Source organism: Hordeum vulgare, chromosome 2H (assembly GCF_904849725.1).
Source record: "Hordeum vulgare subsp. vulgare chromosome 2H, MorexV3_pseudomolecules_assembly, whole genome shotgun sequence".
NCBI lineage: Eukaryota > Viridiplantae > Streptophyta > Magnoliopsida > Poales > Poaceae > Hordeum > Hordeum vulgare.
This window is the reverse complement of record NC_058519.1, coordinates 17,963,792-17,989,349: the sequence shown is the minus strand read 5'-3', so window position 1 is coordinate 17,989,349 and position 25,558 is coordinate 17,963,792. Positions and strand designations below refer to the sequence as shown.

General features: G+C 44.3%; 1 protein-coding gene across 1 annotated transcript; it reads right to left on the bottom strand.

Moving 5' to 3' along the window:
• Positions 1–9,528: 9,528 nt before the first annotated feature.
• On the bottom strand, positions 9,529–23,244 carry LOC123424503 (acetyl-CoA carboxylase 2-like). Its single transcript, XM_045108127.1, has 34 exons — positions 23,145–23,244; positions 21,838–22,129; positions 21,250–21,313; positions 20,492–20,849; positions 20,205–20,411; positions 19,961–20,122; positions 19,758–19,850; positions 19,496–19,591; positions 19,214–19,387; positions 19,044–19,137; positions 18,782–18,969; positions 18,651–18,701; positions 18,457–18,496; positions 18,248–18,372; positions 18,017–18,133; positions 17,849–17,923; positions 17,712–17,768; positions 17,524–17,628; positions 17,338–17,424; positions 16,582–16,773; positions 16,312–16,500; positions 15,836–15,946; positions 15,363–15,452; positions 15,113–15,289; positions 14,811–14,888; positions 14,607–14,729; positions 14,270–14,512; positions 13,825–14,072; positions 13,495–13,732; positions 13,039–13,391; positions 12,741–12,954; positions 12,408–12,587; positions 10,164–12,308; positions 9,529–10,027 (listed from the first exon to the last, which is right to left on the bottom strand). The coding sequence occupies exons 2-34, from the start codon at positions 22,040–22,042 to the stop codon at positions 9,971–9,973; spliced, it is 6,936 nt and encodes a 2,311-aa protein (XP_044964062.1). The 5' UTR covers positions 22,043–22,129; positions 23,145–23,244; the 3' UTR covers positions 9,529–9,970.
• Positions 23,245–25,558: the final 2,314 nt, after the last annotated feature.

Sequence of the window (25,558 nt, the reverse complement as noted above, 5' to 3'; positions counted from 1 at the left end):
ATTGGTGTTGTCCCAGTGTATAATAATGTCCTCCACTCCCTATCCACTTTCTGTTGGTGTGCTCATCACGGGCGGAGGGCATGTGGAGGTGTCTTTGACGGGTATTCCTGGATCCACTACATTTTGGTCTTAATGGATCCATCTGGATTTAACTGACACTCACGGACTATGGAGTTCTTAGAGCAACTCTAGCAGACCCCGCATCCCGCCCCGGCCCGGAAAATAACCGCCAAAATGCGGGTCGGGGCGGAAAAACCTGTCCGATCAGACCCCGCATCCCGCCCGGCCCGTAAATACTTTTGCGGGGCGCGGCAAAATCTCGGCCCCAACCCGCGTATTCGTGGGTTCCCCCCCTCGCCGTTGCGGTGCCCTGCATATAAGCGGGAAGCGGTTGGTGGGGGGACATTTCAGCCCGCGCTTTCCCCCATCAACCACCTCCCCTGTCCCCCCTTCGCCCAAGATTCCGGCGAAAGCAGCCGGCAGGAGCTCGCCGAAAGGCCGCCACACGCACGAGGCCTCCCCTCCCCCCTCCCCTCACCCTCGTCGGCGGGTCACTGGATTTGGCTTTTGCCGGCCGCCGGTGGCTGCGCCAAGCGATGGAGTGGTCGGGGAGCATCTCCCGCAGCCCCGGCAAGGGCGCATCAGCGCATGCAAGGACGGGTTCGTCCTCCCGGCGCCGCCGACGATTTGTGGGCATGGATTCGTCCGGTTGTCCACTGGGCTCGGCGCTCGTGCATCGGCTCTGTGGCTCGCCGTTGTCGCTCATACATCGCGACGACTGCATGCGGACAGTGTTGCGGCTTACTTCGGGCACGCCGAACCACCCCGGATGGGTGTTGGAAAAGCAAAGAAATGCACTATTCTAGCAAAGATGTGGTGCAAATTTAGATTTTTTCGGGCCGGGAGGAGCTGCGCCAGATCAGACCCCGCAATGCCGACCCGTAAAAAAACATATTCCGCGAATATGCTTTTTTACGGGTCCGTTATACGGGGTCTGCATCTGCGGCCGTGTGCGTCAGCCCGCAAAGGCGTTTTTCAGCGAACTGCAAACACGTTTTGCGGGCCAAACGGATGTCGGGTCTGCTAGAGTTGCTCTTACAACCCATTTCACTGTTTTCTTCTTCGGGGCGGCAATTTGCTATGTCGATCGTTGATGTTACATTTGTGTCTTCTCGTCTACATCAATGACTTAACGATCGCTGCTTCTACAAGTTCTTTGGTTTAAATAATTTTGCTCTATCGAGACAAAGGTCTAGGGGCGGCAATAAGCTTTATTCACGGTGTGCCGCATGTGAATACAGAAGGAACTGTGGCAGCGTTAGAGCAACTCTAGCACACCCCGCATCCGTCCTCGACCCGCAAAATAACCGTTAAAATGCGGGTACGGACCGGAAAGCCTGCCCGACCAAACGCCGCATCCCGCCCCGGTCCGCAAAAAAATTTGGGGGCGCGGCAAATTCCGGACCCCAACCTCGGAAAACACGGGTTTCCCCCTCGCGGCTACGGTGCCCTGCATCACACAGAAGCAGTTGGCGGGAGGGACATTTCAGCCCGCGCTATTTTGCCCCTCCTTCCGCCGCCCCCCGCCCGCCGCCGGCAATTCCGGCCATATCTGCAGGCGAGCCGCTGCACCGCCCCTCCGGATCCGGCGAGAAGAGCCCCCCCCCCCCCCCCGTCGCCGCCGCCGGGGATCGGCCACCGTCGAGCGCACCCCCTCGTCGCCGCCCGGGATCACCTGCCACCGGTTAGTCCCTTTTATGTGATTTTTGCGAGCTGTGCGAGAAGATAGAGTTGACCCTGTGCGAGAAGTTCTTACTATCTGATTCGTCCGATACGGACGGCTCGGATGTTGAGACCATGCTTGCGAACTTTCGGCAGCAAACATTATTCATGGCGCTTGCCGTGAAGGAGCATGAAGACGAGAACTGGAAGAGGAGGCGAGGATCAACTATCGGGCGTTTGTGCATTCCTCGGAATCGCCATCTTGGGAACGAGATGTTGATGCAAGACTATTTCGCGGAGAATCCTACATATCCTCGGCACCTCTTCCGGAGAAGGTACCGAGTGCGCCGATCCCTCTTTGTGAAACTTGTTCAAGCTTGCGAGGCAAATTGTCGGTATTTTACTCAAAGAAGGAATGTCGCGGGCTTGAAGGGATTTAGTGCATATCAAAAAATCTCTGCAGCTATGCGGGTGATTGCATATGGCGTTCCGGCTGACTATGCGATGAGTATCTTCGCATTGGTGAAGATACCACAATTGAGTCTGTGTGTAGATTTGCGAAAGTGATCATCCGTGTCTTCGGTCCTGAGTATCTTCGGGCACCCAATGAAGATGACACAAAGAAATTGATGGCATCTAATGAGAGGAGAGGTTGGCCTGGCATGCTAGGTAGCATTGATTGTATGCATTGGAATTGGAAAAATTGCCCCAAGGCTTGGCAAGGAATGTAATGTGGCAAGTCTCGTGATTCAACAATTGTGCTACAGGCCGTAGCATCTGAGGATTTATGGATTTGGCATTGCTTTTTTGGTATGTCGGGCACTCTCAATGATATCAATGTGTTGCAACTGTCTCATTTGTTTGCTAGGCTTGCTAGTGGTGATGCTCCTGCTTGCAACTACACTATCAATGGGCATGAATACACAAAGGGGTACTATCTTGCAGATGGTATATATCCTCCTTGGTGCACATTTGTCAAGAGCAACAAAGAACCCAAAACAAAAAAACAATGTGAATTTGTAAAGGTGCAAGAGGCAGCCCGCAAAGACATTGAAAGAGCATTCGGTGTTTTGCAATCTAGGTTTGCCATTGTTCGTGGTCCTTCTCGTTTTGGGGATAAGAAAACCTTGAAGAACATCATGACATGATGTGTTATCTTGCACAATATGATTCTTGAAGATGATAAAGGATTTAACTTAGAATTCTTTTACGACAATGTGGGTAGCCGTGTCAAACCATCTAGAGATCCAAACCGCATTAGAGCTTTTCTTCATACATACAAGGAGATTGAAAATGCAGCCGCCCACTTTCAACTTCAGGAAGATCTCATTGAACACCATTGGCAAAGGGCTGGAGAGTGACTTATTTTTGTATTCATTTGTATTTGTATTCATGGCAAGTTTTGTATTGCACTATTTAAGTTTGCTACCGTTATTTGAATAATTATTTGTAATGCGGATGATTATTGTATTATGTTTGATTCGAATAATTCAGTTTGTTTTCGATTGTTGAATTATATTGTATTTGATATTTGCGGGCTGATGATATGCGGGATGCAGCGGCGCAAAGAGCAGACCCCGCAAAGCCGACCCGTAAAAAAGTATATTCCGCGAATATACTTTTTTACGGATCCGTTTGGGGGTCTGCATCTGTGCCAGCCCGGGTCAGCCCGTAAAAGCTGTTTTGCGCAAACTGCAAACGCGTTTTGCGGGCCGACGGAATGCGGGGTCTGCTAGAGTTGCTCTTAAGGATTTGGATGTAATTTATTATATAGAGGTGTATTTTTATGGACATGCGATACTTTTTTTTCGAGGGAAGGACATGTGATACTTAATATATGGTCTCACTCCCTGGGCCTTTCTGTAAAAGAATAAAAAGGAATTGATACTCCACAGGAAGTTGTTAGTGTAATGTAATCAAAGCGCAAAAGTGTATGAACATATATATGTCCCCACGGTTGCAGCATGAATGAGTTGGCGCCTGATGACGATTAAATCACCCCATGATCAATCCAAAGTACTACTGCATTGCCTTACGATTTATATACCGTACGCGACATTCCTAAAAGTCCAGGGTGATTTATTCCCGTGCCGGAAACAAACAAAAAATCAAGATCATATCCGACCTGGGCAAAATCATGAGCAGCAGGTAGGTAGCAGGCTTTGAAAACCCTGGCCGCCTTGTGCGTTTTTTTCCTGCATCGTGGACGGCAGACTAAAAACCCAGCAAATTAAACGCAGGCAGGCAGCGAGACAAGTGGTCGTACATACTTATAGTACTCCTGCGTACGTACGTGCCTCTCGCTCTCACGCGTTATGCATGAGAAAAGTTCTCAGCAGCAGCAGCAGCAGCTGGAACATTTAGCAGCCTAGCAATTAAGTAGCAAGGTTCCAGTGTACTGAAAGTGATAGCTACGCTAGGTAGGCTCATGCCTGCTTAATTTGTCGCGTGTACTCCCTCCGTTCCTAAATATAAGTCTTTAAAGAGATTTTATTAGTGGACTGCATACGGATGTATATAAACATGTTTTAGAGTGTAGATTCATTCATTTTACTTCGTATGTAGACTCCTAGTGAAATATCTTAAAAGAATTATATTTAGGAACGGAGGGAGTAATATGCATGGATTTACACGGGCTTAGAGCGTCTACGGCCGGACACCTCAAACTTCCTCCTTCAAATGTCGGCACGGTCACCGATCAGTCGAAAAAAGATGATCCAGACAAACCCATAAAACCGGACTTAAACGTGTGGGGGTGGATATGAGGCGGCACGGGCACGACCGGGCACATCTGTCATGTCGGACCAACCTCAACAAAATTTTAAGCCAAATCCTCGTCCGACCTACCCAATTTCACTTACGCCCTCTATGTGTTCAACACATTCTTCGACTAAGTTTACGTGATTTTCTCCTACGAGCTTGATAAATGATTAAAAATATTTTCATACTTAAAAAGCTTTCTTATTTTGCGCCCTCAATGCTCATTTTGTGAAGAAGTTCATCCTTCACAAAGCAGGGATTGATAGGCCTATTAAGAGAGAGTAGCTTGACACTTTTGCCCGATGTGCGGCTATATAAGCCGGTCGTGTCGCCCCTCTTGTGACGAGATGGGACTGAAAAAAACCCAACCACGCCGATCCAATAGGGATGTTTCTATGTAGGAGATCTTAATTAACAATTTATTTGGTGGTTAAACAACCACGCCGTCTAACACAGACTAAAGCATCCAAAATAATCCATGTGCATAAGTGCATTTCTTTGCATGTATTAGATGTTTTGAATGTAGGGTTTATGATCGCAAGTGAGAAAATCAAAGATTTGTTCAATTAATGTCCACAGCATGCTTGGACGTGTCGCGGATATATAAGGACCCGGATTTACCTATTGTTGTTGTAGATGCTCTTACGTTGCACTGCAAAGGAGCATGAGGAGTACACGTTTGCGCGTGCATGTGCCGTTCGTTGCATGCACGGGCGAGGTAAAATAAAGCTAGTTAAGGTCTTCTTTTGGCAACATGTGTGTGCAAGGACGGTTCATTAAGCTTGGTTTCTCCATGGGGTGCGGGAACACATAGTCTTTGTCTCATCGTGTTCACAGGTCGGCAATGGACCCTCTAATTAATTAACCCGGGAAATTTGAGATCCAGAGCACTATACACGGGGAGGGACGAGCAACATGAGCTAGAAAAAAAAGGTTTGGCCAGGTAAAACCATGCTTGCAGTTCACTTTTCGGATTTATGACCACTTGTACATGTGAAATTATTTGGTTGGACTTTTTTGTGTGAAACCCACGGTTGCCATATACTATTTCCGTCTCAAATTAAGTGACTCAACTTTATATTAAGTTCATTTATTTTTGAAGGAAGAAAGTATTAAAGTCGACCAACCGTTACGAGGCTATCCTTACAGAAAAATTGCACATAGGTCCTTGGAGAAATAAACAATATTTGTATCCCGCTCTTGCAGGAAGCTCTATCTACCAAGCTCGTTGCCACCTATGAACGTCTGAAATACCATATGAGCCACCACGGAAAGCATTGACGGTGCATCAGCCAAAAAAGTTACCAGTCGAAGCTAGAAAACATCGTCGACATCGGTATGGGAATAGGTTGTCGTCCTAGAGAAGAAAACAATGAAGGGAGCTGAACGACCACCATTGGGCATATAGGTTCAAAGAGACCTAGCCTCAAAAGCTCCCCAATGACGCCAAAGCGTGCCGAACATCACCAGTCAAAGAAAGAGCCATAAGACTACCCACTTCGTCAGAAGGCGCTTTCAAAGGCCACCAGTATCGTACGAAGACACAACCAAATCCACCACTCCGGAAGAGGAGATCGGGTGATATCCACGAGACCGGACAATACTTCGCCCTCCACTGTGTCGTCGACGAGGTGGGCCATGAGCCGATGAAACCTTATTTTTGATCCGAATAACATTGCCATTACCATCACAACTTCGTTGTTGAGGAACAGAACACTATCCCTTGGAGACCTAACTACAACACCGCAACGGAAACCAAGGGTCCCCAACCCCTCCCGGCACGAGAGCGACGGGCAAAGGAGGAGCCGATCTATGGCCTCGCTGGCAGGGAGGGGGTGGAGAGGCGGTGATTGTCTAGGGTTTCTGGTTGGACTTGCAAGAGTAATTGCGGTGTATCTATCTTGCAAAATTATTTCTCGTGTTATCATTTTTTTACTGTCTTTTACGCATATTAGTTACAAACACAAATTATATATATATAGCATGGCACAGTGCCCTGAACACCGTGAAAAGTTAAATCCCCTTACAAAATTTTTCAGGCGGAGAGAGTGACGATTCACTTCAAGAATAGAAGCAACTAACCAAGAAGTTAATCTAGATAAGATGTGCCACACATGTTCCTTTCATCCTGGTGGCTGTTCTCACACCAAGTAAACAAACATATAGCAACCCAAAACAAATACACCAGCCACAATAATTGCGTTACGTATGCCAGTCGAATACCACGTACGTACCAAGGTTGACCCCCCCCTACGAGCACGTATTATCCCCCCGGGGCCTTTTCACCGCGAATCTTTTCCTTGCAGCTCCATATCACATGCCCGCGCGCCTATTCTACACCACCCGGCGACAGCCGCCGTCCATGTCACTGTCACAACATATTTTTTCGCTGATGGATTTGATATATGGATTGGAATATGCGCGTACGACCGGTGTGAGTCATGCACGCGAGACTCCGGCCGGGAGGGGCAAAGGTCCAACTACAGCGCGCCCACCTAACATGGATGATATATGTGTCACGAATCACGTTTGACGTTTGATTATTATGCGTGCAAATGATATATGTGTTGATTGTTAATGCGTGTATGTGTACTGGATGGGGGCATTATTTGCACTAGTGACGACGATTTGTGGCGAGGGAGGGTGGGGGGGGGGGGGGGGGGGGGACATGTCTGGATATATAGGTCTCGGCAGCATGTGGAACCAATCATTGCTGCATCATGACATGCCATGGGATAACTAACTTTGTTGGATCACTTTTTACTGGTAGCAGTACAAGTTTGGCTTTTGGAAATTGAATGGTGTCATAAGTAAAACTTTGTGGTAGGCTTTGTGCTCTCTCTTTTTTTCTTGTAAAGAGGAATTTTGTTGCCTTCTACTCCCTCCGTAAACTAATATAAGAGCATTTAGAATACTACTTTAATAATCTAAACGCTCTTATATTAGTTTAGAGAGGAAGTACATGGGTACATAGTGCTGTAAAAAAAACGTGCTCCGACCGTCGAACCAAACACCATACGAAGGGTCCAAGAATACATATATCGGTGTATAATTTGCAATGGAGAAGCAAGAATGTTGTTTAGAAAACACATCAGCTCAAAATGTAGCATCAAGAGGTGTCCCACACATAAATGCGCCGGTACATATACACTTCGCGCAATACAAAAGAAATCGTATTCATATTCAGTTTTAGTAAATTATAGGTTACACTTGGGGAGCTCGACACGTGTACCCAAGCTCATGTACGTCCTGCTTGTAGTATAATACTACACTCATGCATGGTCTAGTACATAAGTAGGTCAACAGTTTTTCCATATCATTGGTACGGTACAGGTATAGCTAGCTTGAAATAGGAAAGCCATACGCAATGCAAGAAAACAAAGGAAGGAAGAAGAAAAATAAAGAAGTTCAGTCTTTTCGGTCCTTCCTTTCGTTGCTAGTTCCGGCTGCCGTGGAAGGAAATCCGCCACACAGATCCGTCAATTATGCAGGTTCACATATGCCCCTTGCGCTGGCTCATAGCACATACACACATGCATGCATGCTGCCGATCGCCGGCGGCGATGGTAGAGATTAGAGAGAGACCCATCTGTAATTACCAGATCTGCAAAGTAAGCAACATTTCTACGTTTCCGTCCATCCTACTGTCAAACATCCAGAGTGAGGAAAAACTCTGGGTCACCGCGCTCGCAAAACACTTGGCTCAGATCATGCCGGGAGAATGGCGGCTTTGTAATTTTCCTATCCCGCTTTTCTATGTAAATTCAACTCTAACAAATCTTTTGCCTCTGTTTTGAAAAGCAAAAAACATTTTTACGTTGTCCGACGGAAATAATGTGCACTGACAGATCTCAAGGAACAGGGGCATGGCTGGGCACTGGTGTGAGATCAGGAGTGCAAAGCTTCAGTTTTTTTTTTTTGTTTTTTTTTTATTTGAGTGCAAAGCTTCAGTTAGGACAACTTTAAAAGCAAATCATGATATTTGAGATCCAGCTTGGGAAATGGACAGCTGAGAGTGCGTTGGAGCTTGAGACAGTTTACTGAAAGGAAAAAAGGATCTCAGCCCACCGGAAACTCCCTTGTAGAGGGACGTTTTGGCTCCCGGGAGCATTTGCTCCCGGATGAACGGTACCACCAAAAAAGTTGTAAAATGTTTTAAAAAATTATAAACTTTTTATAGGTGTCCGTTATAGTGTCACGAGCATGCTTATAATTTTCATGTGCAATGGAGCAGTAGTGTTTCGTTGATGAAAAAAACAAATTTAAAATAACATTATGGGGTAACATTTGATGTTCAAATTTGTTATTTTTACACATGAAAAAATGTTTAACCTCTTTGCCTGAAAATTTGAATGTGACTATAAATACATAAAAAAATTGTAGGGATTTTTTTGACATTTCAAAAATTATTTTTTACGTACAGGAGCAAATGCTCGCCGAGGAAACGGTTGTAGAGCACCTACAGTTTTCTCTACATGAGTTGCTGGTGTTGGTCTGATCAGGTGCAACTTGCAAGGCTTGGTATGGAGAAGCACCGAAAGATCGTCGCTACCAAAACTGAGTCTCGTGTGGTTCACACGCATACCGCGTATCCCCTACTACCAAACACAAAAGCATTGGGCTACACATGTGAAAACCTTGGCATGGAGCATGACAAATACTCCCTCTGTACCTTTATATAAGACATTTTTTGGCACTGTCATATTACGAGAAGCCAAGAGAGACCATCACGTAACCTAAGAAACCATATCCAAGAGCTTACATGATTAAAGTTCCAACATACTCCCTCTGTCAAGAAATATAAGAGCGTTTACATCACTACTTTAGTGATCTAAATGCTACTCCCTCCGTTCCAAAATATAAGACCTTTTAAGGATTTCACTAGAAGACTACATACGAAGCAAAATGAGTGAATCTATACTCTAAAATATGTCTATGTACATCCGTATGTAGTTTATAGTACAATCTCTAAAAGGTCTTATATTTAGGAACGGAGGGAGTATTATATTTCTTTACGGAGGGAGTACATCACAATTCCAACAGATCTCCCTCAACACCCATTTATTTTCACATAGTGGTACACATAAGGCTACAAAACATCTTATTCAAGTTCAAAATTGAATGGACATCTCACTCATACTCAAGAGTCAATACTAGAATTACATCACGGGACTACAGCATAACAAGATTGAACAACTCTAGATCGCCAGTGTTCTTACCAACGGTAGCCCACCCACCGCCAGCATTCATCTCAAATCTTCTGGAAGCGGAACTAACACATCCAACTACACTTATCAACCATTCGGAGAAGCCAAAAGCAGGTTGTTCCTCGAATAATGGGAGAAGACTGCAAACAAGTTTTACAAAACAATGGTTGACTCAGATCAGCTATGGTCGGTTACAGCCGAATAGTATCCCTTCTATATATGTACTTCAAGAGAAACCGATATCATGCACATTCTGCATTGGATGCGTTGGTATCATCTGATCATTTAAGGACCTTCTTGACTTCCTCAACAAACTGTGCTCTCCTTGAGGGATCCATCTGAACAAGTGGCCAAAGAAAAAACATTAACATTATATGGTAAGACACTATGCATAATTTTGAAGATGGCAAAAAAAAATTTTGATAAATTACTATCATGTAAAACAGATGCAGGTAAAACAGTAAGTATGCGTACCTTCTCTAGTAGCATAGAAAGACCCTGTGGCAAGGCTTGTAGATCTGGACTGGAGTCTGCAACATCTGAGAGCAACTGAGATACCCTTTGAGCCCTGAGTTCTTTGATATACTCCTGGTAGTTTTCAGGGTTTTCCCTCCAGGCAACAAAAGCATCATCATCATCCCATTCGGTGCTTCCTGTTTCAGCCTCCTTAGAAGCCAAGTACCATTTCTGGATCAGCTCGATTGCTGATTGGTGAGAAAACTGCTTGCCACTTACACCTCTAATTTCCTTTGCAAGAACGTCCTCGGATATCCTCCTCCTTAATCTCTTGTAGAAGAACGACCTAGAATCTTCCCAGTCCACAACTTTCTTAATCACACCTTTAGCAGCCATTCTAAGGGAGGTGTCATGCAATTCAGCAAACCGTACCGCAATTTGAGTATACAAAGGCAGCAACTGTTTCTTACGGGCTTCTATGCTCTTCTGAAGGGATTCTAACTCGGATAGACTTCCGTTTTCATGCTTTGCTCCCTGGAGTTTTGCCTTAAGATTTATCAATTCTGGATCAAGCCTGCCCATGCACTCTTGGAGTTCCTCTGACCTGAACTTGATCTCAATCAAACCTTGAGGTTCGAGAACATTGCCCTTTGCAGTCCTCTCAGCATAGAACTCAATGCGATCTGGATTTATCTTGCTATCAATCACAACCCAAGCCCCTCCACGTAGCTCTGCAGCCTTGGGGATATATACAAAGGCAGGCTGATTGTATGTCCTAAGGTTCTCAACAATTGTTGACCCAGCCTGAAGAATTCCTTCAAAAAGATCTCTTTGCCCACCAGAGAAGCCTCTCCAGTTAGCAAGGATGAACAGAGGCAATCCTTCACGGTTGAAGTCCAACATCGCCTGCGCTGTCTTGGTAGCAGAATCTGGAAACCAGACTTGCCCAGCACGAGGAACAGACCGCTCATGGGAATCAAGCTGGCCTGGATCAGCAGGGATGAGCTGCATCATAGTCTGTGTCTCCACAGCTATAACACCCACTGGAATCCCTCCCAGTTTCGCTCTACCAGTAACTACTGACTTCGCCCATCCTTCAAATGTCTCAACAAAACTGTCTTTGTCGAACATGCCCCCCAACCATTTCCCTTGGCTGTCATCAATGCCACTGATGGCTGCACGGGGATCACATGTATTCTCAGGGATGTATGCAACGGGTCTATCAGGTGGGTCCAAAGATTTTGTAATAGGAAGAGGTCCACCGATGTTGGCAGGAACATAGCTGAGCCACCTCAATATATTAGAAACACCTTCAAGGTCATCTGAAACAGTCAGATGGACAACACCATTCGTCGCCATGATTTTGGGGCCACCCAACTGCATATGGGAGCTGTACACTTCCCGGCCAAGAAGCTTGTTCAGCGCAGAGAACCCAGTTAGGATAATTGGCTGGTCAGTACGTTGTATGCACCGTATGCCAAGTCGAGCAAGATACGCTCCTATTCCAACAGTCCGTCCAGTCACAAACGTAAGCGTAAATGTCTCCTCATATGCTCTAGAATAAGCACTGGCAATAGCAGCACTTCCATGTATGTTCTCCACACCTAGTCCATCCTCCTTGCCCACAACAGAATCAATAACCCACCTAACTTCACCATTATCAAGCTGCATTTTGTGCGCTATAACAGAAGCGCTAATACGAGCATGGTCTTCTTCAGTCAGATAAATGTACTGGAACCCACGTTCAGGGCTGCCATCATCAGACCATCCAACACGGAAGCAAGATTTCACTTCATCTGCTATGCCAATACGAGCACCAGAGTTTGCTGCCAAGTAGATGAGAGGAAGCTTCCTCTCACATGCTAGATTGGTAACAGTTTCAAAAAATGCATCTTCCCTTGGGCCAAATGATCCAGCTCTAAAAGTAATATCATTTGCGATGACAACAATCTGCCTGCCATTGGGATATTCAGGAGTGGACATGTCCAAGATCCAAGCTACCATACCAATGTCATTGAGCCCAGCAGGACGCTCCATAGGAATTACAGGAGTGCCCCATGATCCATGCTTGTGAGCAAACACCAGCTCTGTCGCTTTAACGTAACATCGGTTACTGTCACTAGAAATGTTAGACCATGACTTCTGCACTGCAGTTTCAAATGCCTACAATTTGAGTTCTTGTCAGCGTTTGGACATGTAATACGTCACTAAGAATCTACTAATACAGTAGATACATATATAGCGAGAAAGAGAGATACTCACCAACGGAAAATCATAGCAGTATGTAGTTCTGTTGTTTCTAGCAGAGCAACGTTTCAGATCAATAACACTCAAAGGCTGATATGGATTATTCAGTGCGATCCCATGCAAAGGACCAGATGACAAGGCAGCAGAGTGGTATACTAGTTTCTGTGATTCTGTCTCTTCAACTTCCCGGTAGATCTGAAAGCATTAAAAGCACCATGAGCTTCCAAACATAATTAGGTTGAAATGACAGCAAAATGAACATAATAGCTCTATGAATAAATGTTATAAGTTCACTTCAGTTTTGCTGGTTACACGCAGAAAAACAAGATGTAAGGGGAAGGAACTTACATCCACAGTGCAGGTATGACTGGTAACATTGGTTGTTACAACTCTCCAGGTACCACTGGCAGGACCGTCACTGTCCAACTTAAGTTTCACTTCCCATTGGCATACAGAAAGATGGTGCATCCTTGCGCCCACAAGTTCATGTATCTTTAGAGCCATTTCTTTCAGAAGCGAGCATGCAGTAGCTTCATCTTGGCCAACATCCACAACTTTGTTCCTGAGTAAGATGAAAAGTTCATTGAAGGCAAAACACAAGAGGAAGACCTATTATGTGCAACAAAATGACAATATGCAGGCTTACCCTGAAACAGGAACAAGATCAAGAAGCTTTTGCTCTTTCAATATGCACAAATACATATGAGAGTGACCTGTCCTAATCGCATGAAGCTCCAATTCTTCTATAGCAGTCATCAACGATCTTAATATGCTGCTCGATGTAAATGAAAGAGATTCCTCCGCACTTCCTACTTCAACATCACTGATATGGCCTGATGTGAATTTGTTGGAGGCACTGGGTTGCCTGACAAGAGTTCGGAAAAACACCCTGTGCAACATTTTGGGGTTTTCTGTATTTCTAAGCGTGTATATGTTCCACTGACGATCACGTGACGGCGTATACTTCACTTCATTGTATCCTTTCACTTTCAACTTACCCTGTAACCACAACAGGCTAAATAAATACAAATAGCAAACAAGATAATTAAAGCATGTGGATAGTGTATCAAAGAAATGCAGGCGTTTTGATACAGTTACATACCAACTCAAGAAGAGCAGAAAGAGGAGGCTCAACGTGCCGTAGAAGCGGCTCTTCCTCGTAACTAAGCTTTTCATCCGACAAGAGGAAGGTATGGCGCATAGGCATGAGTGCTCCATCCCTTTGAACAATGCAACTAATAACCTTCACACCAGCAGCACGGAGATCAGCTGTGACAGTATGTTGTTCCAGTGTGGAAGAAAGTTTGTCTATCCTAACTTGAGCTTGATCGTTATCACCACTGAAAGGAATGAGTTAAATAATTAAAGGAATTCCACCAAATACTAATAACCAGATACAGCTGATTACCACTAATATTGCACATGAACATACCTGTCTTCAGTTCCATGCATTTGATAATCAGCGCCCAACAAAGCAATATGCATTATGTTACCCTCAGAGCTTGAAAAGCGTGATGTATCCTTTAGTGCAGCTCCAATTGCTGCTGATACAGATTCCAGAGACTTCACAATAACCATAGCACCCAATCTCTTCTCTGAATGCCCTTCAGTGAATTGCCATAAAGCAATAACACCAGATTCCTGATATTTCAGCTGGATACTATCCTTCACAAGATGAGGCTGAAAATATTATTGGTGTTAGCCAACTTGAAGAGCAAAGATGCAGTACAATCAAATATTTCCACACCTAGATTCTCTCAGATGTTCTTTTAAGAAGCACTAAGCATCTTGTTTCAATAGGAACTTTAGTGTATGCTTCCCAGAAATGCAAAGGGAGAGCATGATCAAGTTCAAAAACAAAACAAAAAAATGTATACCTGGTATAATCGAGATATGTATGTCTCGATCACCCTCTGCTGAAGAGTTTGATCACTACAATCAAACAAAGAAACCAGTGCATCTTCAACTGGCAGTGGGGCAGTCACTAAATCTCCCACGATCTCACTAATAGCCGTCCTTTCTTCAGTAAACATCTCCAGTTCTGAGAGGCTCCTTGCAATACTTGTGCGGAGCTCGCTAAGCTTGGTTTGCTCAAGAAGCTCGCTAGCTTTAAGGGCCAACTGCATTTATTATGATGCGGGTAATTGATTAGGCTGAGATATCAGAAAATAATATGATTCAAAAGCTTCCGTTATTTTAGGTCGCCATTGTCACCTTATAATATCTTTTGTGGTTGAGGGAAGAAAAGCGAGTCAACTGATCCTTGTAGGCAGCAGGGTTTGGATAGACCAGTTTCTCCATGAGTGTTAGTATCAGCTTAGTTTTGTTTCTCACACCCTACAACAAAATCAAACTATCAGTAATGAAGATTGCTTCAGCCATCATTTGCCCTAAGCCATCAGATCACAAAATATTCACCTGGTGAGACAACACAATGTCAACAACCTTCTGGAGATCTTTACTATGTTGTTGGCGCAGGCGTTCAATCACATCGGACTACAAAATATGACAGTTTAAAACAACAAATAAGCCATAGCCATATAAAAACTATTTGCTACTTTTTTTACAACTAAAATCATTTGCTACTTAATTACTGATAGATTCTGATGAAATTAATATGTGCATAAATATTAGTTGATAATATTCTTGTAAATATAAGGGAAAAAGTCCTTTTAAAACAATGATATCTAGTAGATCTCAGTTTTGGAATGCAAGATAACCTGAATGCCATCACTGAATAGTTCCTCAACCGAGAGATACTCCTCGAAAAGGGACTTCACTATAAAGTGTGCATGGCTTTCTCTCCCACCCTCATATGACTTCAGCAGACTCATAAGAGGCTCAACAAGCCTCTCATTTGTAGCAATTTCCTTCTCAGAACCATGTGCAAGATTTTCCTACAACAGAACATGTTACAAAGAACGGTATAAGTTCTAGACAAGGATACCATAAAAGAAACCTAATACTGACCTCGATTATCTCTCTTAGCATCTTGGCAGGGAAATCCTTCTTCTTTCCATGCTCAACATTTAACTTATATTCACTGTATTTACCCTCCAACTGGATGCATAAAAAGTAGAAACCGTTGAGGTAGAACACACAAAAATATATAAAGATCAATAAACAAGAAATGGATTAAAATCAAATCAGAACTTCTGAGGTACAGTGTGAATTGATGAGATGAAGTACCAAATGTTCCAAGCAAAGAAGAATTAAAATGAAATATTTCGAGTTTTGATATTAGGAAAATATAATTTTAAAAGTTACACAAGAAGCTACGGCAAATTACCAGTGAATGGACAATGTAAAATGAAAAATTAACAAGATAGAGTGCCATGATGCTTATAAGAAGTGATACAACCCTTCTATATCATCAATAAAAAAATCCACGTAGCAGACTGAAATCTAACCAGACGCTACATATCACATCTATTATGACATACCTCACTCTTAAGAAGCCTTGGAAGTCTAGTTGCTAAAACAGACATAAGCTCTTCCCATTGTAAGAAAGGAAGGTCAGGAGCATCTAGACAGGACACCAGATCTTGTACAACCTGAAAAGAAAACCAAGTACAATGAAAAAAGTAATCAAATGCTGAACAGTTATGATTGGAAAAAAAATCAAACAAAAATATAAATTGCTGAAAGAGGGGGAAATAGCACAAGGGTAAAAACATTGCGTAAAGTAAGTACTGAGCATGGTGAACATAGGAGAAAGAGCACCCAAATCAAGATTTTCCAAGACAGGCATAATAAACTTCCATAGGTTACGAACAGTTTTGTAGTGGAAGGGAGCCAACGCCAAGGAGGAATAGGGATAATCCAGAATTCATAACATATAAAAAAGGTGTTTCAAAAGAACAAGAAACAGAAGGCAAAAAACCAGAAATATAGGTACTGCAAGGTTCTTGATGCTTACTTTATTGATCGGGTGATCATATCCTGCAAGGACCATCCGAGCAGCATTCAAGCTTGTGGCACATCTTTTGTGAACTTGGCCAGAAGCAGCAATAGGAAGGCTCATTTCTGGGAAAAATCCGTTAAATGGCTCAGCTCTCTTCACAGCAGAAGGGTCATCAAGATCAAGTCTTGCTATAAGATCACCCGCCTACACAAAATATATTAAGCTCAGATACTTTACGTGCAGTTGTTATGTACAGCAGAAGCAATGGAAACGTTGTGATGTAACCTGCATAGGCTGGCCCTCAGACAACAAAACATTAATGACACCAGCAGCAGGCGACAAGAGGGGCATGCACATCTTCATAACCTCAACTTCCGCATATGGTACATCAGCTTCAACATGAGCACCATCGGCAACCAAGAAACGAAGAAGTTTGCAGGGTGTCTCAGCTAATAACCTTGAAGGATCGTGATCATTCTGCAAGAACGATGTGTCATTTATTCACACAAGGATACAATGAAGCATGATCAAGAATTCATAAAGTATTAATAGTTTCTTTTTTTATCACCAAAAAAATGATGCGGTAACATGATGCCCTAGAAGGTTCATGACAAAGTTTATCACAGCTTGATTATAATATATTCATGATTGTCATAATTACAAAACATTGTCGTCGGTAGTAACTCAAATTAAGAAACAGAAGTAGCAATACAAAAACTGGAACCCTATTAAGTTTATTACAGCTATGTAAGTTGTCTTAACATCACAACTTCACAAGACATGCGGTTGATGACGCTTCTCATTATGACCTGGTTTGTTTGGCTGCTTAGGCAGTCACATTTACCACAATAGCTTGTTGCGACATCAATTAGTCCGTAACAATGATTTAATTGTGGTTTCTTATGGCACATGACTACAAATAAACATCATAATTCAGTTTCTTTAAATGAAATGGAAAGAAATGAATGCTAATGAAGTGGAAAATATCAAATCAAACACCAAGATTAGTTAGAAAGAAAGGAATAAACAGACAATTATTACCTGTAACAAGCATGTCTTCCCATCAATTAGAAGACGTGTACCACCGGCCTCTTCTTCAGCATAAATTACATGACTGTTTCCATCCAACTGCAGACATTAGAACTACAGAATCAGAACTCTTTCACCAGTACTTCACAACATTATATATCATACTTATGGGCAGGTATAAAAACAAGACAAAATCACCTGCATTAAAAGTCCACCGTCGCATAATGTTTGGACATTTGCTTCAATAACTGATCCATTCATTCGCAACCTATAGCTACCCTGTCCGCTCCTTATAGTTTCAATCTGTGACATGGTGTACATGAGCATCGATGATAGCTGTTACTTCATTACAACGACTGACTTTTTTTAAGGAATGCAAGACTTACTGTATATTTGCTTTCCTCTATATTCAGAGAAACAGTTGAATGGACAAGGGATATATGCTGCACAAAAGAAATTGGTCAACATTCAACAACGTTCATCTTCAAGCAATATCCAGAGTTCAAGCCCATTAAAACACTACCTTTGGTGGAATCTGACCCTTGACGAGATAACTAACATATTCAGAAACAGTGTCTGTGTTGCTCGTTATTGTTTTCTGCAGCACAAAACAGTAATTTGCATTAAACAACTAACTGTTTTTCACAATTGGTTTGGCAAAAGCTGCAGTAAGAGGGGCATGGTTTCTTACATATAGAGCTCCTCCAACCACTGAAATATACCAGGGGGGCCTCTCAGCTTGGACTCGCATTGCTATTCTGTTATCCAGCCAGCCAGTATGAATCCTGTTTTCTTTGAAGTCTGAGGCCTGATTTAGAGATACAGAAAATGAAGGCATGGGATTACTTTAAAGGAATGCCAGATGTAAAATGGTTGTATTACATCAAAAGCAGGGATTCAGTATACAGGTGTTATTTCTTACATTCAAGAGATCAACTGTGTAATCAACATTTGAATGAATTTCTCCACGAATTTGAATCTCTTTTAGCGCAAGAGACATGTTGGTTATTGCTGCTGCTCTAGACACTCCGTATGCAAAAACATGTCCTGTAATGAAAAGAGTAATCTTCCAAACGTAAGGACCAATATAAATAGCAAAGAGGAATATTCACGGGGTCAAATTTTGCATACCAAACTGAGAATCAGCAAATTCATGAATGCCTCCACCGGACTGAAAACAGATAAAAGGGGGGAAGACAATGTGTTCGATTTGGTTAATACATAGCCAAAGCCCAGATGAAGAAACTAGTTCGGAAAAAAAATGCAGCCCAATTTTCTGCACAACTTAACAATATAACAGTGCAACAGAGCCATGAACAGCTTACCTTAACAGAGAAATAGGCCCAAACATTTGGCTTGCTTTTAAAACTGATCTCCTGAATTATAAGAAAAACAAGATCCAGTCAGGTTACAAATCTAATGTGCTTGAACCATAGACGTCATCAGGAAATCTCACCTTTACTTTTCCACCGGTAGGCTTGAATCCGTCATCTGGATCCTCACTGGTTATCCTAACTGCTACACAATGACCCTTCGGCCATTGAGAATCGACTTCATCAAAGTTAAATGGAGTAGCAAGAGCTGCTGTTTTCGTCCAAATGTCATAGCCTCCTCCATTGTCCATTCCATAGAAACGTCTGATCTCTGTATAAGGAGAAAGTTAGGCACAGAAATAACACAGGTAGTAACTAAAAAACTTACAATAATATGATTATTACCTGGAACCTGCCAAAGGGGTATACCCATTCCAACTGCAACTTGAGCTGCAGGCAAGTTTACTTCAGCTATCCACTCGGTGACTGGATGCTCAACCTGAATGTATGCCACTTAACAATGTAAACGACTGCCGACAAAAAGTAAGTCCTGAGGAATGTTCAAAAGAACATACCTGCAATCGTGGATTAAGCTCCAGAAAGTAGTATTCACCAGTCTCCATGCTGTAGAGATATTCAACAGTAGCAGCACCAACATAACCCACAGCCTTAGCAAGCCTCCTTGCTGCTTGCTCTAACTCTTTCACTGTCTCACGAGGAGCAACAGTAACTGGTCCTTCCTCAATAATCTGTTATAAACAAAAAATGGACGCAATCAATCCTTCTTTTGATCAACGCTACAGGTATGAATTAGAACATGTAATACAAGTGATGTTTTCAGATCTGGACCAGCGTACCTTTTGGTGTCGCCGTTGCACACTGCAATCACGACTGTGAAGTGCAGCTACATTGCCATATTGATCACAAAGCAACTGAACTTCAAGATGTCGACTCTAGAAAAGAAAAAAGGGGAGGATTAGAACATAATATACCATATGAGCACAGGTTCCAGGATACGTTTCTAGCCTGCAAGGAAGAACAGATGAAGCTTCCAGGCATATAATATAGTACAACTGGAACAACATGCTTGGAAAAATGCAACTTCCAGAGAAGTCTAACCTGAGATGCAAGTCGCATGATAAATATTGGGGAGCCAGGAACTTCACCTTGCACTTGCTTAAACAGTGCTCTGACGTCATCGTCGTTATTAACCTGCAACAGATATTGAGTTAATATGTTAAAAAGGTTAGAGCTAAATCTGGGCATAAAATATCACACAGCCCACACAATCTTTTGGATAGTCCAATCAATGAATGACGTACCTTTCTGATCCCTTTACCACCACCACCCCATGAAGCTTTAATCATGGCGGGATAACCAATCATCTGACAACTTGCAAGTGCTTCCTCCGTAGTACTAACACAAGCTTTCCTATACATCTCCTCAGGTATCGAGTCCAAACAAACTTCTAATGGAATTTCCACCTATAATACAGTGTATTTCGGTTATAAAAAAGTGTCCAGTGCAAAGATCAGACGATGAGTTATCAGAGAATATGAGATTCACCTGTGATCCACTCCAAGGAAGAGTCGGAACCCCTGCTGCTTGAGCAATGAGAGCTGAACCAACCTTGTCACCTAGTGCGTTCATTGATGATGACGGTGGCCCAAGAAAAACAATTCCATTTGCAGTTAGAGCATCTGGAAGTTCAGGATTCTCAGATGCATGGCCCCAACCAGGCCAAACAGCAGAAACACCGGTTCTCACTGCAATCTGAAACAGCAAAACTGTCATGTCATGCTAAATGAACAACTTGTGCATTGATTGCACATCGACGGATGAGCAATACTAACCTCCACTATGAGTTGGACATTTGCATAGTTGTTATTGTTTGTCCCACCGGGTACTTCAACAAACTGATCAGCAATTCTAATGTGCTCTGCATTTATCCTCATGTCTTCTGGAGTAGCCATAGCTATCAACTGAATTGCCTTCTCTGACCCAAATGTTTCATTAGCCCATGTCCGGACACTTCGCATGAACTTAGCTGCTGCCATTCCATTGTTGGCAACTAATACACTGTGAATGGGTGTTTTGCCGCCCAATGCCATACAAAATTCGACAACCTTAGACAGGGAAGCATGCCTCCCATTATGTGCTTCATTCAGTATCCCATTCATTTGGTAGGATCCCCTGGGGTCTTCGGACCCACTAGAAAAAAAAGAACAAAATCATTACAGTGGCGACCATATAACAATATAACATAACAAATAATTGGCTACAATAAATCAAAAAGTTCAAATGAGCTTTCATCCGCCATGTGGGTACAGGTTTCAGATGGTACTTAAATTGTTATTTTTAAAATTATAGGCAAAAGAATTTCCGAAAGTGTTTTGTGTTTGCCCAAAAATACTACATGCAGTGCAAAAGTGATGTGCCTGAGCAAATGCAGTGTATAGCAACTATTATGTAGTTCAGTAAAAAAAACTACAAATATATCAGCATATGCGAATAATAAAATCAGCATAATCTAGAATAATTCTAGATTGAACTATACATTTTTTCCATTTTAAAGAGAGCTAGGCTAATTTTAAAATGCTCAAGTACTTACTGTGAAATATCCACTTCCGGAGCAGATGTGCCCTCCTTTGGGAGGTCGATGATGCCGGCGAGGCCTACATCCAGATAAGCATTAGAAACTGAGGAAGTTTACAAAATAGCTAAGAAGAAGCACTGGTGCCAACTTTACAAATGTTATTGTTCTTCATGCTAGTAAATTACCAGAAACGTCACTAGTGATCTAAACGCTTTTATATTTCTTTACGGAGGGAGTATTATGTAAGGAAAATGATTCAGTCATACATAATTAAAATGCTGCTTACATGTATTCTTGCACTTCCATGTTCCTTTCCCTTATAAAACATCATTTTCAATATTAAACATCCTTCCAATTAAAACCATTTAATCAAGAAATATTGGGTACTCATTATAGGAAAGTGCTATTATATCACATAAAAAAATAGGTAAATATTGCTGCAGTCATTTGCATCTTTAACAAGGTCAATAACCGCCATTATGTGATCTAGCATTGAGATATCTTACACTAAAACCAACATGCTCTGAGTCAATAAAAGTATCTATACAAGTTGAGGATGACAACAAAGTGCAGTTTGTAGAAAGGAAATGGTTTTCAGGTTACCTTGGCGAATAGACTGGTTAGGGTCTGACACGCCTCCATCGCCTCCATCCCTTAATGACTGGACACGACGACTTTTCTTCTTGGAGTTTCTAGAAGGGGCAGATGGTTGGAATGCAGCACCAGCTGAATTTATCTGGCGAATAGTGGATAGCGATGGTGTTGTGGAGGCATTAAATCCGACAATGGGCAAATGTGTGGATCCCATCGTCCTCCCTTTGGACAAACAGCGCAGTTGCAGTGTTCTTCAGAGAGACAGTGCCATCAAAGGTGTGTAAACCCCGGGTTTTGGAACCTGACAGATGCATGCGAATACAAATTATTAGTTCACAGAGACAAGACACAAGAACTTTGTGGGCTGTTTCGGCACCTTCCTCGATAAGTTTGAACATTCAGGATGCTCTCGACCAAAACAGATAACGTGTGTGATTACTCCCATGAGGCAGGTACGTACAAAAAGTACAGGGCAAATGATTCTAAGCTTTCACAAGTAATACATGCAGCCAAAAAGAAAAGATGGCAGGCAAAGTAATACGGTAGCTAGATCAACAAGTGAGGGGGGGAGAGAGAGAGAGAGAGAGAGAGAGAGAGGAAAAAACAGCATCTGCCATTCCCAGCGCAACACAACACTACCGCTCACAGTGCATTATGACAGCCGGTAGCATCAACACGGCCGAAACGGCACACGGACTGCCTCACCCGAAGTAGTGGGGATTGAACAACAGAAAGTCGACATCAAGCCCACAACAACGCTACCTCTGTATCACCCTTGATGTGATGCAACGTCCTGGGTGAGCTTGCACTTACCATGAGAATGTGCCCATGGAAGCACCACGACCCAACCTAAGAATTCCAGTGCCATGCACGCGCAGGGCACCTCCAGCGAGGCACAGCAGCCATAATCACGCATAATTGACAACTGAGCACACAGTACGGGAGCCACATTCCGTAATTACTCACTACATCAGCACTGACGAACACGAGGCACGCCAGCGCAAGGTCCGAGGAACCCGACCCCAAGCCCCGCGTAGTTTCAAACCCCCTATTAGTACAGTACGACGTCCCTCGCATAGCAGAGCAGGCGCAGAACCCTTAAACCCTCCCCGCCACCCACGAACGAAGAACCCCTACGCAGTACCCCAGCTGGGCGCGCGGGAAACGGAGCAGCGGCGGACGAAGGCGGCGGCGGGCGGCTGGGCTCACCTCCGGGAGCGGAGGCGGATCGGGCGGCGGATCTGGCCTGGGGAAGCGACAGGGGGGGAATGGGGGGGAGACGCGAGGAGGGGGGAGGCGGATAAATAGAGGCGCACCTCGGGGGCGGACGTGCCGACGCGTGCTCCGGGCCGGCGCGTGGCGGAGTGGGCGAGGGGCTGGATCTCGCGGCGGCGGCGCGCACGGTGCCGGAGACGGGGCCGAGTTCAGAGTGGAGCGGGCGCTGGCTGGCTGGCGGGCGGGCGGATATCCCGAGGGGGTGAGGGCAGATGGGGGCTGTGCGGCCTGAAATAATAAATTCCTGGCTCCTCCTTCGGGGACTCCGCCTCCCCCTCCCCCCTGGCGACCCCCCGCACGTGACGCCCCTCCCGGCCGCCAAGCGGACGGCCCCGATCCGCCCATCGCACGGCGATGGGGTTTTGGTTCTTGGTTTTTCTTTTTTCCTCCTCTCCTTGCAGGTCGCTCGCGGCGAGTCTTGGCGAGTCTTGGCGTGTCCCTGTTTGGACGGTGGACGGCGGCAGCGAACTAGCGGAACAGTGCACGGACGGACGGATCGGAACGGCGTCGTTGTTGGATTAAGGTTTAGTGGTTGGGCGGATCGGACCTGCCCCGACCGTGACATCCCATCCCTGCCCTGCGTTGCGTCGTCACCACCGGAGAAAGCAGCGTGCCAAACGCGTGTGCCGTTTTCCCCTGTCGGGGCTGGTCGCCGTCGCCGTCGTTGACGATGTCGCGGAGGTTCTATTTACGGGCGCGCGTATATTCGGGGAACACCTCGATTTTTTTCGTTGCTTTCGCACTCATGACGCGGGCCGTGTTTAATCTAGGGTTCACGGTTGAGCGGATCATGACATCCATGTCGTTCATTATATGCTTACATGATACTCCCTCCGTATCGAAGGTTCTGTTTATGGGCGCGCGTGAATTCGGGGAGCGCTACGGCTTTTTGGTTGATCTGCGTTCCTGGCTTTGGACGGTATTTGATCAAGGGATGGCGGACGGTTGAGCGGATCATGACATCAACAACTCCCTCCGTCTTATAACATAAGAGCATGTTTTACATTAGGGTAACAATAATAATAGTACGATAAATGCATGGTTTTTTAGTTTTGAATTGGGAGCCGTGTGTTCTATTTTGTTTCTATGCATACTGAATTTGTTTGCGGGTCTCGTGCATCTTTGGTTTTTAATATGTTGACGGTGTTTGATTGTTTCTACCGTTAACGTGGGTAGGTGACCATACGTCGTCTTTGGTCATACGCCTCCGCCTCCCCCGCTTTATGCCATCACAATGGTACGTTATGTGTCGGCGTTGGGTCACGGTACTTCCCATAACGATTATTACATCTCTTGACCATGTCGGCTCTGATACATTTTTTTTTGCGAATCGGCTTTGATACATTTCTGACATATCTATATTTATTATTATTTTATGCTATTGTCATATTACTTTTATATTGTTTTTATTGGACTAACCTATTAACACAATATCAAGCGCCAATTTCTGTTTTTATTGTTTTGCGGGTTTTAGGTGAAAAATTCACGAAGTCAGAATGACAAAAACTTTTGTGGATTTTTTATGAAATATATCTGATTTTTTTGTGGAAGAATCAACCCAAAGACGATACATGTGGGCGCCACATGGAAAGTCCGACTGGCATGTAGCTAGACCATAAGGCGGTTGGAGCTCTTCTACGAGCGCAAGAAAGCTAATTTATGAAGAAAAATTGTGTAGAAACTTCAACCCGATAAAAGTTACGGATCTCCATCTATTTATGAAATAGTGCGAGAAAGTCGCGAAAAGAGAGAAACAGAAGAGGGGGGATCCAATCTCGAAGGGCTCCCGCCCTCCGGGGCCCATGGACGCAAAGGACCCTTCCATCTACGGGGGAGCCTAGAAAGAAGAAGGAGGGCTCTCTCTCTCCCCCTCTCTCCTAGTGGCGTGAGGATGTCGCCGGGAGAACCATCATGATGGCGATCATCTCCATCAATTTTGATGCTATCATCAACATCTTTCTCCTTCTCCGTTCAGCGATGTATCCTCTCTCACCGTGTTGTAATCTCTAGCTAGTTGAATATGGTGTTTCATGCTATGGGCGAATCGGAGCCGTCCGATGGGTTGTGCGGCCTGAAATAATAGATTCCCGACTCCTCTTTGGGGACTCCGCCTCCCCCTCCCCCGTGGCGCCCCCGCACGTGAAGCCCCTCCCGGCCGCCAAGCGGACAGCTCCGATCCGCCCATCGGACGGCACCGCGCTGCGCTGGCGATGGGGTTTGGGGTTTTTTTCCTCTCCTTGCAGGTTCAGGTGGGTCGCTCGCTCTCGCGGTGAGTCTTGGCGTGTCCCTGTTTGGACGGTGGACGGACGGATGGATGGCAGATTAGAACGGCGTCGTTGTTGGATTAAGGTTTTAGTGGTTGGGTGGATCGGACCTGCCCGGACCGTGACATTCCATCCATGCGTTGCATCATCACCACCGGAGAAAGCAGTGTGCCAAACGTGTGTGCCATTTA

What these genes read in the sequence shown, in the direction of transcription:
- LOC123424503 (XM_045108127.1), bottom strand. Translation starts at nt 22,042, where the DNA reads ATGGGATCCACACATTTGCCCATTGTCGGATTTAATGCCTCCACAACA. An exon ending in GGGCCTATTTCTCTGTTAAG is followed by an intron (nt 18,497 to 18,650) that starts GTAAGCTGTTCA and finishes ATCTGTTTTCAG; the next exon opens with TCCGGTGGAGGCATTCATGA. An exon ending in GGAAGACATGCTTGTTACAG is followed by an intron (nt 16,774 to 17,337) that starts GTAATAATTGTC and finishes TCGTTCTTGCAG; the next exon opens with AATGATCACGATCCTTCAAG.